We start from the raw sequence: 12,705 nt of genomic DNA, 5'->3' as shown, positions 1-12,705 counted from the left end.
CTATACGGGAGTGGAGGCAGAGTGAACAGCTGGAGACTATAAGGGAGTGGAGGCAGAGTGAACAGCTGTATACTATAAGGGAGTGGAGGCAGAGTGAACAGCTGGAGACTATAAGGGAGTGGAGGCAGAGTGAACAGCTGGAGACTATAAGGGAGAGGAGGCAGAGTGAACAGCTGGAGACTATAAGGGAGTGGAGGCAGAGTGAACAGCTGGAGACTATAAGGGAGTGGAGGCAGAGTGAACAGCTGGAGACTATAAGGGAGTGGAGGCAGAGTGAACAGCTGGAGACTATAAGGGAGTGGAGGCAGAGTGAACAGCTGGAGACTATAAGGGAGTGGAGGCAGAGTGAACAGCTGGAGACTATAAGGGAGAGGAGGCAGAGTGAACAGCTGGAGACTATAAGGGAGTGGAGGCAGAGTGAACAGCTGGAGACTATAAGGGAGTGGAGGCAGAGTGAACAGCTGGAGACCATAAGGGAGTGGAGGCAGAGTGAACAGCTGGAGATTATAAGGGAGTGGGGGCAGAGTGAACAGCTGGAGACTATAAGGGAGTGGAGGCAGAGTGAACAGCTGGAGACTATAAGGGAGTGGAGGCAGAGTGAACAGCTTGAGACTATAAGGGAGTGGAGGCAGAGTGAACAGCTGGAGACTATAAGGGAGTGGAGGCAGAGTGAACAGCTGGAGACTATAAGGGAGTGGGGGCAGAGTGAACAGCTGGAGACTATAAGGGAGTGGAGGCAGAGTGAACAGCTGGAGACTATAAGGGAGTGGAGGCAGAGTGAACAGCTGGAGACTATAAGGGAGTGGAGGCAAAGTGAACAGCTGGAGACTATAAGGGAGTGGAGGCAGAGTGAACAGCTGGAGACTATAAGGGAGTGGAGGCAGAGTGAACAGCTGGAGACTATAAGGGAGTGGAGGCAGAGTGAACAGCTGGAGACTATAAGGGAGTGCAGGCAGAGTGAACAGCTGGAGACCATAAGGGAGTGGAGGCAGAGTGAACAGCTGGAGACTATAAGGGAGTGGAGGCAGAGTGAACAGCTGTATACTATATGGGAGTGGAGGCAGAGTGAACAGCTGGAGACTATAAGGGAGTGGAGGCAGAGTGAACAGCTGTATACTATAAGGGAGTGGAGGCAGAGTGAACAGCTGTATACTATAAGGGAGTGGAGGCAGAGTGAACAGCTGGAGACTATAACGGAGTGGAGGCAGAGTGAACAGCTGGAGACTATAAGGGAGTGGAGGCAGAGTGAACAGCTGTATACTATAAGGGAGTGGAGGCAGAGTGAACAGCTGGAGACTATAAGGGAGTGGAGGCAGAGTGAACAGCTGGAGACTATAAGGGAGTGGAGGCAGAGTGAACAGCTGGAGACTATAAGGGAGTGGAGGCAGAGTGAACAGCTGGAGACTATAAGGGAGTGGAGGCAGAGTGAACAGCTGGAGACTATAAGGGAGTGGGGGCAGAGTGAACGGCTGGAGACTATAAGGGAGTGGAGGCAGAGTGAACAGCTGGAGACTATAAGGGAGTGGGGGCAGAATGAACAGCTGGAGACTATAAGGGAGTGGAGGCAGAGTGAACAGCTGGAGACTATAAGGGAGTGTAGGCAGAGTGAACAGCTGGAGACTATAAGGGAGTGGAGGCAGAGTGAACAGCTGTATACTATAAGGGAGTGGAGGCAGAGTGAACAGCTGGAGACTATAAGGGAGTGGAGGCAGAGTGAACAGCTGGAGACTATAAGGGAGAGGAGGCAGAGTGAACAGCTGGAGACTATAAGGGAGTGGAGGCAGAGTGAACAGCTGGAGACTATAAGGGAGTGGAGGCAGAGTGAACAGCTGGAGACCATAAGGGAGTGGAGGCAGAGTGAACAGCTGGAGATTATAAGGGAGTGGGGGCAGAGTGAACAGCTGGAGACTATAAGGGAGTGGAGGCAGAGTGAACAGCTGGAGACTATAAGGGAGTGGAGGCAGAGTGAACAGCTTGAGACTATAAGGGAGTGGAGGCAGAGTGAACAGCTGGAGACTATAAGGGAGTGGAGGCAGAGTGAACAGCTGGAGACTATAAGGGAGTGGGGGCAGAGTGAACAGCTGGAGACTATAAGGGAGTGGAGGCAGAGTGAACAGCTGGAGACTATAAGGGAGTGGAGGCAGAGTGAACAGCTGGAGACTATAAGGGAGTGGAGGCAAAGTGAACAGCTGGAGACTATAAGGGAGTGGAGGCAGAGTGAACAGCTGGAGACTATAAGGGAGTGGAGGCAGAGTGAACAGCTGGAGACTATAAGGGAGTGGAGGCAGAGTGAACAGCTGGAGACTATAAGGGAGTGCAGGCAGAGTGAACAGCTGGAGACCATAAGGGAGTGGAGGCAGAGTGAACAGCTGGAGACTATAAGGGAGTGGAGGCAGAGTGAACAGCTGTATACTATAAGGGAGTGGAGGCAGAGTGAACAGCTGGAGACTATAAGGGAGTGGAGGCAGAGTGAACAGCTGTATACTATAAGGGAGTGGAGGCAGAGTGAACAGCTGTATACTATAAGGGAGTGGAGGCAGAGTGAACAGCTGGAGACTATAACGGAGTGGAGGCAGAGTGAACAGCTGGAGACTATAAGGGAGTGGAGGCAGAGTGAACAGCTGTATACTATAAGGGAGTGGAGGCAGAGTGAACAGCTGGAGACTATAAGGGAGTGGAGGCAGAGTGAACAGCTGGAGACTATAAGGGAGTGGAGGCAGAGTGAACAGCTGGAGACTATAAGGGAGTGGAGGCAGAGTGAACAGCTGGAGACTATAAGGGAGTGGAGGCAGAGTGAACAGCTGGAGACTATAAGGGAGTGGAGGCAGAGTGAACGGCTGGAGACTATAAGGGAGTGGAGGCAGAGTGAACAGCTGGAGACTATAAGGGAGTGGGGGCAGAATGAACAGCTGGAGACTATAAGGGAGTGGAGGCAGAGTGAACAGCTGGAGACTATAAGGGAGTGGAGGCAGAGTGAACAGCTGGAGACTATAAGGGAGTGGAGGCAGAGTGAACAGCTGGAGACTATAAGGGAGTGGAGGCAGAGTGAACAGCTGGAGACTATAAGGGAGTGGAGGCAGAGTGAACAGCTGGAGACTATAAGGGAGTGGAGGCAGAGTGAACAGCTGGAGACTATAAGGGAGTGGAGGCAGAGTGAACAGCTGGAGACTATAAGGGAGTGGGGGCAGAGTGAACAGCTGGAGACTATAAGGGAGTGGGGGCAGAGTGAACAGCCGGAGACTATAAGGGAGTGGAGGCAGGGTGAACAGCTGGAGACTATAAGGGAGTGGAGGCAGAGTGAACAGCTGGAGACTATAAGGGAGTGGGGGCAGAGTGAACAGCTGGAGACTATAAGGGAGTGGAGGCAGAGTGAACAGCTGGAGACTATAAGGGAGTGGAGGCAGAGTGAACAGCTGTATACTATAAGGGAGTGGAGGCAGAGTGGACAGCTGGAGACTATAAGGGAGTGGAGGCAGAGTGAACAGCTGGAGACTATAAGGGAGTGGAGGCAGAGTGAACAGCTGGAGACTATAAGGGAGTGGAGGCAGAGTGAACAGCTGGAGACTATAAGGGAGTGGAGGCAGAGTGAACAGCTGTATACTATAAGGAGTGGAGGCAGAGTGGACAGCTGGAGACTATAAGGGAGTGGAGGCAGAGTGAACAGCTGGAGACTATAAGGGAGTGGAGGCAGAGTGAACAGCTGGAGACTATAAGGGAGTGGAGGCAGAGTGAACAGCTGGAGACTATAAGGGAGTGGAGGCAGAGTGAACAGCTGGAGACTATAAGGGAGTGGGGGCAGAGTGAACAGCTGGAGACTATAAGGGAGTGGGGGCAGAGTGAACAGCTGGAGACTATAAGGGAGTGGAGGCAGAGTGAACAGCTGTATACTATAAGGGAGTGGAGGCAGAGTGAACAGCTGGAGACTATAAGGGAGTGGAGGCAGAGTGGACAGCTGGAGACTATAAGGGAGTGGAGGCAGAGTGAACAGCTGGAGACTATAAGGGAGTGGAGGCAGAGTGAACAGCTGGAGACTATAAGGGAGTGGAGGCAGAGTGAACAGCTGGAGACTATAAGGGAGTGGAGGCAGAGTGAACAGCTGGAGACTATAAGGGAGTGGGGGCAGAGTGAACAGCTGGAGACTATAAGGGAGTGGGGGCAGAGTGAACAGCTGGAGACTATAAGGAGTGGAGGCAGAGTGAACAGCTGTATACTATAAGGGAGTGGAGGCAGAGTGAACAGCTGGAGACTATAAGGGAGTGGAGGCAGAGTGAACAGCTGGAGACTATAAGGGAGTGGAGGCAGAGTGAACAGCTGGAGACTATAAGGGAGTGGAGGCAGAGTGAACAGCTGGAGACTATAAGGGAGTGGAGGCAGAGTGGACAGCTGGAGACTATAAGGGAGTGGAGGCAGAGTGAACAGCTGGAGACTATAAGGGAGTGGAGGCAGAGTGAACAGCTGGAGACTATAAGGGAGTGGAGGCAGAGTGAACAGCTGGAGACTATAAGGGAGTGGAGGCAGAGTGAACAGCTGGAGACTATAAGGGAGTGGGGGCAGAGTGAACAGCTGGAGACTATAAGGGAGTGGGGGCAGAGTGAACAGCTGGAGACTATAAGGGAGTGGAGGCAGAGTGAACAGCTGTATACTATAAGGGAGTGGAGGCAGAGTGAACAGCTGGAGACTATAAGGGAGTGGAGGCAGGGTGAACAGCTGGAGACTATAAGGGAGTGGAGGCAGAGTGAACAGCTGGAGACTATAAGGGAGTGGGGGCAGAGTGAACAGCTGGAGACTATAAGGGAGTGGAGGCAGAGTGAACAGATGGAGACTATAAGGGAGTGGAGGCAGAGTGAACAGCTGGAGACTATAAGGGAGTGGAGGCAGAGTGAACAGCTGGAGACTATAAGGGAGTGGGGGCAGAGTGAACAGCTGGAGACTATAAGGGAGTGGAGGCAGAGTGAACAGCTGGAGACTATAAGGGAGTGGAGGCAGAGTGAACAGCTGGAGACTATAAGGGAGTGGAGGCAGAGTGAACAGCTGGAGACTATAAGGGAGTGGGGGCAGAGTGAACAGCTGGAGACTATAAGGGAGTGGGGGCAGAGTGAACAGCTGGAGACTATAAGGGAGTGGAGGCAGAGTGAACAGCTGTATACTATAAGGGAGTGGAGGCAGAGTGAACAGCTGGAGACTATAAGGGAGTGGAGGCAGGGTGAACAGCTGGAGACTATAAGGGAGTGGAGGCAGAGTGAACAGCTGGAGACTATAAGGGAGTGGGGGCAGAGTGAACAGCTGGAGACTATAAGGGAGTGGAGGCAGAGTGAACAGCTGGAGACTATAAGGGAGTGGAGGCAGAGTGAACAGCTGGAGACTATAAGGGAGTGGAGGCAGAGTGAACAGCTGGAGACTATAAGGGAGTGGGGGCAGAGTGAACAGCTGGAGACTATAAGGGAGTGGAGGCAGAGTGAACAGCTGGAGACTATAAGGGAGTGGAGGCAGAGTGAACAGCTGGAGACTATAAGGGTGTGGAGGCAGAGTGAACAGCTGGAGACTATAAGGGAGTGGAGGCAGAGTGAACAGCTGGAGACTATAAGGGAGTGGAGGCAGAGTGAACAGCTGTATACTATAAGGGTGTGGAGGCAGAGTGAACAGCTGGAGACTATAAGGGAGTGGAGGCAGAGTGAACAGCTGGAGACTATAAGGGAGTGGAGGCAGAGTGAACAGCTGGAGACTATAAGGGAGTGGAGGCAGAGTGAACAGCTGGAGACTATAAGGGAGTGGGGGCAGAGTGAACAGCTGGAGACTATAAGGGAGTGGAGGCAGAGTGAACAGCTGGAGACTATAAGGGAGTGGAGGCAGAGTGAACAGCTGGAGACTATAAGGGAGTGGAGGCCGTGCGGTGGGTGAATGTGTGAGTAAGACACAGGAGGATTGGAGCACCAGAGCAGGAACAGGGAGAGACCACAACCACTTATCTTACGCTACACTAACTTCTCGCTAGTTATTTATCCTCCTGTTCGATTGCATATTACCTGTCTTGACATCATCAAACTGAGAGAAACTAGCTACCTAGGCTACTTGAGGCCAGCCATAATGTTACTGCACTTCTTACAATTAGCTACCCAAAATACCAACTCCATTCAGATCATAGCTTAAATAGCAGTCTACCTGTTGACTTTCGGTGGTTGTAGCCTTGTCTTGTCATTTTAATTTCACCTTCCGTTGAGTAGATACCCCTAACTGGTTCGCCACACAAGCAGAGCAGCGATGCAGTTGTCTCCTTCTGTAGGAAGGATCAGAGTGCAGGCCTTTCTTTGTGACTTTTCCAAATCAGCAATACAGAGTTAATATTGAGTTGCAACATGCTGCCTTTATATTTTGGAATACATTCCCAGCTTTTACAAGCCTTTCACAACTAAATAAATCATATATATTATTGTAACGGTGTAGGCTATATTTAATTGATTTATTCAACTTTTTAAAATGTAGATGTTCCAATGCCCAGAGATGCTAAACATGTTTATGTTAATTAACGGTCAATTACCGTGTGACTGTCTGTCATTTGCATGACATTTACCAGCACACCGTCACAGCTCTAGTTCCATGTTGTTGTCTCTCCATTCAATGTGCTAACAGCCTTTCATCTCTACAAAACATTAAGATTCCACATTCATACATGGCCAAATATAGAGTTTACATTTTCATTTGTGTAGTTCTCCGTTGTATAATGAAAGCAGTATGGTCCTACAATGCCATTGTGTCAAGCTGCAAATGTTGTTTATGACCATTGTGCTTGTGTACGTGTTCACGTACACACACACACACACACACACACACACACACACACACACACACACACACACACACACACACACACACACACACACACACACACACACACACACACACACACACACACACACACACACACGCACACACACACACACACACACACACACACACACACACACACACACACACACACACACACACACACACACACACACACACACACACACACACACACACACACACACACATTGGGGACATATCCTGTGGGAAGGTTGGGTCTGGGCCAGGCAGTGCTGCCATGGAAACCAGGGATGATTGGCACCCTGCCTGGAGTAGGCAATAGAGGAGAGTGAGGTATGTTGGGAGATGTAGTTCAATGTGGACTACAGATGTGATTGTTAGTAATGGATGTATCACAACCATGGAGTCAAATCCATTTCAATTCAGTAAATTAATTCAGAGGACCTTTCAGTATTGTAATTTCAATCAACTTCCTAAATTGACTGCATTGATGTGGAATTGACCCCCAATCCTGAACAGGCCAGTGGTAACTGTATACTCTTATATACAGAAAATGTATCACAATAATAATATTGATTTGATTAACTGATTGAACATACAGGTATAATCTCATCCCTGTCTCTTTGTCTCTCTCCCACCTGGCTCTATCTCCCTCTCTCTCTCCAGGACGTAAACAAGCATCTGTCTCTGTGTCTCTCTCCCACCTGGCTCTATCTCCCTCTCTCTCTCCAGGACATAAACAAGCATCTGTCTCTGTGTCTCTCTCCCACCTGGCTCTATCTCCCTCTCTCTCTCCAGGACATAAACAAGTGTCTGTCTCTGTGTCTCTCTCCCACCTGGCTCTATCTCCCTCTCTCTCTCCAGGACATAAACAAGCGCCTGTCTCTGTGTCTCTCTCCCACCTGGCTCTATCTTCCTCTCTCTCTCCAGGACATAAACAAGCGCCTGTCTCTGTGTCTCTCTCCCACCTGGCTCTATCTCCCTCTCTCTCTCCAGGACATAAACAAGCGCCTGTCTCTGTGTCTCTCTCCCACCTGGCTCTATCTCCCTCTCTCTCTCCAGGACATAAACAAGCATCTGTCTCTGTGTCTCTCTCCCACCTGGCTCTATCTCCCTCTCTCTCTCCAGGACATAAACAAGCATCTGTCTCTGTGTCTCTCTCCCACCTGGCTCTATCTCCCTCTCTCTCTCCAGGACATAAACAAGCATCTGTCTCTGTGTCTCTCTCCCACCTGGCTCTATCTCCCTCTCTCTCTCCAGGACATAAACAAGCATCTGTCTCTGTGTCTCTCTCCCACCTGGCTCTATCTCCCTCTCTCTCTCCAGGACATAAACAAGTGTCTGTCTCTGTGTCTCTCTCCCACCTGGCTCTATCTCCCTCTCTCTCTCCAGGACATAAACAAGCGCCTGTCTCTGTGTCTCTCTCCCACCTGGCTCTATCTTCCTCTCTCTCTCCAGGACATAAACAAGCGCCTGTCTCTGTGTCTCTCTCCCACCTGGCTCTATCTCCCTCTCTCTCTCCAGGACATAAACAAGCGCCTGTCTCTGTGTCTCTCTCCCACCTGGCTCTATCTCCCTCTCTCTCTCCAGGACATAAACAAGCATCTGTCTCTGTGTCTCTCTCCCACCTGGCTCTATCTCCCTCTCTCTCTCCAGGACATAAACAAGCATCTGTCTCTGTGTCTCTCTCCCACCTGGCTCTATCTCCCTCTCTCTCTCCAGGACATAAACAAGCATCTGTCTCTGTGTCTCTCTCCCACCTGGCTCTATCTCCCTCTCTCTCTCCAGGACATAAACAAGCATCTGTCTCTGTGTCTCTCTCCCACCTGGCTCTATCTCCCTCTCTCTCTCTCTCCAGGACATAAACAAGCGCCTGTCTCTGTGTCTCTCTCCCACCTGGCTCTATCTCCCTCTCTCTCTCCAGGACATAAACAAGCATCTGTCTCTGTGTCTCTCTCCCACCTGGCTCTATCTCCCTCTCTCTCTCTCTCCAGGACATAAACAAGCGCCTGTCTCTGCCGGCTGACATCAGGCTACCGGAAGGCTACCTGGAGAAGTTTGCCATGAACAGTCCGCCCTTCGACAAGCCCATGAGCCGCAGGCTACGAAGAGCCTCATTGGTCAGTCCACACTCTGCTCTCTGCTCTTAACTTGGCAAGCTGCAATGTAGTCTGAGTCAGCTGTTTTCCTGTGTGTGTGTGTGTGTGTGTGTGTGTGTGTGTGTGTGTGTGTGTGTGTGCGTGCGTGCGTGCGTGCGTGCGTGCGTGCGTGCGTGCATGCGTGCGTGTGTGTGCGAACTGTGCGGGCACATTTGTGTAGTTCTTTGCTCTGAAATGAAAGCAGTATGGTCCTACATTGCCATTGTGTCAAGCTGAAAATGTTGGTTATGACCATTGTGCTTGTGTTTCTGAGTGTGGATAAGACATTTGACAGGAAGGCAAAGCGACCATATGAGAGGATTGTCATGACAACGTGGATATACAAATGTAGGCAGGCACAGATATGGTAATGCTGACAATAGTTCCTGTCTATGGCCCAGTACACACAGATATGGTAATGCTGACAATAGTTCCTGTCTATGGCCCAGTACACACAGATATGGTAATGCTGGCCATAGTACCAGATAAGGGCTATTTGGCTTGTAACCATAGGGGAACCATTTTTGGGGCTATTTTTTTATTGAACCTTAATGGAGAATGAAAAATATCTCATTCTGAAAGGTTTGTTGTAGATACTTTTGAAGAACCATACAGGGTTCTTTATTCTGGTCAGCCATATTATATTGTTAAAATTCCATAGGTGTTATTATTGTGTTAATTGACAAGTTGAATCAAGAGAGATACCTCTGGAACAGCTGGGGGTCTCTGAGGAGAGAAGAGAACCACTGACTGATTTAGACAACTGTTCTCAAAAGACGCAAGGCCATACGAGAGTCTTTCACAAGACACTGTCACTGGCCATAGTCATATGTAATATGTACGGGCATAAAACAAGACATTAGATGAAGTGGAATGACACTCTCACTCATGGTTGTGCAAGAATAGCTGTGCGTAAACCACTCCCTAAAATATTTGAATGAGCCACCTCCCTTACATTGTCACTGAAAGAGGAGAGAACCTTTTAGTGAATTGTAAAGAACAATTAGAGGGCTCAAAATGTTATTTAAGTCATTATAGTTCCACCTGGAACCATCAACCTTCCCAAATGACCCTTGAGGAACCCTACTTTCTGTATGTGTAGGAGGCCGATGCATTCTGCATTAGACATGTGAGCCTGGAGAACTTTATCCCCTGTAGTTATTGAGTGAGACCAGGCAACCTCTCTTTCTCTCTGTTTGAAGTGATTTAATGACTCAGCTTTCCTGCAGGAGTCTTAGAGAGATGAAAGGAGGATGAAAGAGGAAGCATTTTAAGGGAGGGATAAAGGAAGGGATGGAGAGTGGCGTTTTTATAGAAGAAGGATGTATGGGGGAGGGGTCAGGTGTAAGGTGTTTGTGTGGTTAGAGGCGAATGCTGCAAATGAGTGGCAGGCATGTGTGTGCATGTGTGTGTGATGTAACAGATATCTATAATTCAGTAGTGGAGTCAGTCTGCCCTGCAGTGCTCCTCCCTGCTGGAAAAACACTGGAATACCTTGGAGACAGACCTCTGATGCAATACAGAGGACAGAGAGATAATGAATGACTGATAGGAAGAAGGATAGAGAGATAATTAATGACTGGTAGGAAGAAGGACAGAGAGATAATTAATGACTGATAGGAAGGAGGACAAAGAGATAATAAATGACTGGTAGGAAGGAGGACAGAGAGATAATGAATGACTGGTAGGAAGGAGGACAGAGAGATAATGAATGACTGGTAGGATGGAGGACAGAGAGATAATGAATGACTGATAGGAAGGAGGACAGAGAGATAATGAATGACTGATAGGGGGGAGGACAGAGAGATAAGTGATTGGAAGGAAGTAAAGAGCTAGATACACACATAGAGGGGGAATGAATGACTGATAGGATGGAGGACAGAGAGATAATGAATGACTGGTAGGAAGGAGGACAGAGAGATAATGAATGACTGGTAGGATGGAGGACAGAGAGATAATGAATGACTGGTAGGAAGGATGACAGAGAGATAATGAATGACTGGTAGGAAGGAGGACAGAGAGATAATGAATGACTGGTAGGAAGGAGGACAGAGAGATAATGAATGACTGGTAGGAAGGAGGACAGAGAGATAATGAATGACTGGTAGGAAGGAGGACAGAGAGATAATGAATGACTGGTAGAAAGGAGGACAGAGAGATAATGCATGACTGATAGGAAGGAGGACAGAGAGATAATGAATGACTGGTAGGAAGGAGGACAGAGAGATAAGTGATTGGAAGGAAGTAAGAGCTAGATACACACATAGAGGGGGAATGAATGACTGATAGGAAGGAGGACAGAGAGATAATGAATGACTGGTAGGAAGGAGGACAGAGAGATAAGTAATTGGAAGGAAGTAAGAGCTAGATACACACATAGAGGGGGAATGAATGACTGATAGGAAGGAGGACAGAGAGATAATGAATGACTGGTAGGAAGGAGGACAGAGAGATAATGAATGACTGGTAGGAAGGAGGACAGAGAGATAATGAATGACTGGTAGGAAGGAGGACAGAGAGATAATGAATGACTGGTGGGAAGGAGGACAGAGAGATAATGAATGACTGATAGGAAGGAGGACAGAGAGATAATGAATGACTGGTAGGAAGGAGGACAGAGAGATAAGTGATTGGAAGGAAGTAAGAGCTAGATACACACATAGAGGGGGAATGAATGACTGATAGGAAGGAGGACAGAGAGATAATGAATGACTGGTAGGAAGGAGGACAGAGAGATAAGTAATTGGAAGGAAGTAAGAGCTAGATACACACATAGAGGGGGAATGAATGACTGGTAGGAAGGAGGACAGAGAGATAATGAATGACTGGTAGGAAGGAGGACAGAGAGATAATGAATGACTGGTAGGATGGAGGACAGAGAGATAATGAATGACTGGTAGGAAGGAGGACAGAGAGATAATGAATGACTGGTAGGAAGGAGGACAGAGAGATAATGAATGACTGGTAGGAAGGAGGACAGAGAGATAATGAATGACTGACAGGGGGGAGGACAGAGAGATAAGTGATTGGAAGGAAGTAAGGAGCTAGTTACACACATAGAGGGGGAATGAATGACTGATAGGAAGGAGGACAGAGAGATAATGAATGACTGGTAGGAAGGAGGACAGAGAGATAAGTGATTGGAAGGAAGTAAGAGCTAGATACACACATAGAGGGGGAATGAATGACTGGTAGGAAGGAGGACAGAGATATAATGAATGACTGATAGGAAGGAGGACAGAGAGATAAGTGATTGGAAGGAAGTAAGAGCTAGATACACACATAGAGGGGGAATGAATGACTGGTAGGAAGGAGGACAGAGAGATAATGAATGACTGGTAGGAAGGAGGACAGAGAGATAAGTGATTGGAAGGAAGTAAGAGCTAGATACACACATAGAGGGGGAATGAATGACTGGTAGGAAGGAGGACAGAGAGATAATGAATGACTGGTAGGAAGGAGGACAGAGAGATAAGTGATTGGAAGGAAGTAAGAGCTAGATACACACATAGAGGGGGAATGATGGGGGAATAGAGGAATGGAAGAAGGACATGCAGGAGTGATGTATGTTTGTTTGATGGTAAACCACAGTGTCAGTAGAGGTCAGGTTGGGGTTGGGGCTTTCGGTGAACCTGATTGGTTCAGGTATGTCTCAGGGTGTATAGGACTGGACGGTATGTGGTACTGTATTTCCCAGCATTCCTCAGTATTGATGGTCAGTGTAATATGGGTGAGAGTGTACCGTAGTATGGTTCATAATGCT

The 12,705-nt window shown here is 48.7% G+C and overlaps 2 protein-coding genes across 14 annotated transcripts in view; one reads left to right on the top strand and one right to left on the bottom strand.

The window, feature by feature from the left end:
• The window catches only part of LOC118382909 (cyclin-dependent kinase 17-like), a 146,510-nt gene that overhangs the window by 107,478 nt on the left and 26,327 nt on the right, over positions 1 to 12,705 (top strand). For all 6 annotated transcript variants that reach the window (XM_052481826.1, XM_052481825.1, XM_052481824.1 and 3 more), the window contains one exon: positions 8,799 to 8,924. In XM_052481826.1, the coding sequence (XP_052337786.1) occupies positions 8,799 to 8,924 (126 nt within the window). The remainder of the gene's footprint in view (positions 1 to 8,798; positions 8,925 to 12,705) is intronic.
• Positions 4,196 to 8,816, bottom strand: LOC127912469 (nestin-like). Of its 8 annotated transcripts, none has more exons than XM_052481830.1 (4): positions 8,701 to 8,810; positions 8,433 to 8,630; positions 7,839 to 8,300; positions 4,196 to 7,574 (listed from the first exon to the last, which is right to left on the bottom strand). In XM_052481830.1, the coding sequence occupies exons 1-4, from the start codon at positions 8,801 to 8,803 to the stop codon at positions 7,414 to 7,416; spliced, it is 924 nt and encodes a 307-aa protein (XP_052337790.1). In that variant the 5' UTR covers positions 8,804 to 8,810; the 3' UTR covers positions 4,196 to 7,413. The 8 variants fall into 8 exon arrangements, 1 of the variants encoding a protein (XP_052337790.1); XR_008082831.1 differs by having other exon boundaries at positions 7,547 to 7,772; positions 7,905 to 8,234; positions 8,701 to 8,816; XR_008082833.1 differs by having other exon boundaries at positions 7,547 to 7,706; positions 7,905 to 8,234; positions 8,701 to 8,816.

This window comes from Oncorhynchus keta, chromosome 27 (assembly GCF_023373465.1).
Source record: "Oncorhynchus keta strain PuntledgeMale-10-30-2019 chromosome 27, Oket_V2, whole genome shotgun sequence".
NCBI classification, from domain to species: domain Eukaryota; kingdom Metazoa; phylum Chordata; class Actinopteri; order Salmoniformes; family Salmonidae; genus Oncorhynchus; species Oncorhynchus keta.
Note: the sequence above shows the minus strand (reverse complement) of the source record. Positions and strands in the feature narration are given on the sequence as shown.

Bases quoted from the DNA above. Each gene is read 5' to 3' on its own strand.
- LOC127912469 (XM_052481830.1), bottom strand. From the start codon at position 8,803: ATGTCCTGGAGAGAGAGAGAGAGGGAGATAGAGCCAGGTGGGAGAGAG. The intron at 8,631-8,700 runs GTGGGAGAGAGA...AGATAGAGCCAG, and splicing joins AGAGAGGGAGATAGAGCCAG to GTGGGAGAGAGACACAGAGA. The intron at 7,575-7,838 runs GTGGGAGAGAGA...AGATAGAGCCAG, and splicing joins AGAGAGGGAGATAGAGCCAG to GTGGGAGAGAGACACAGAGA.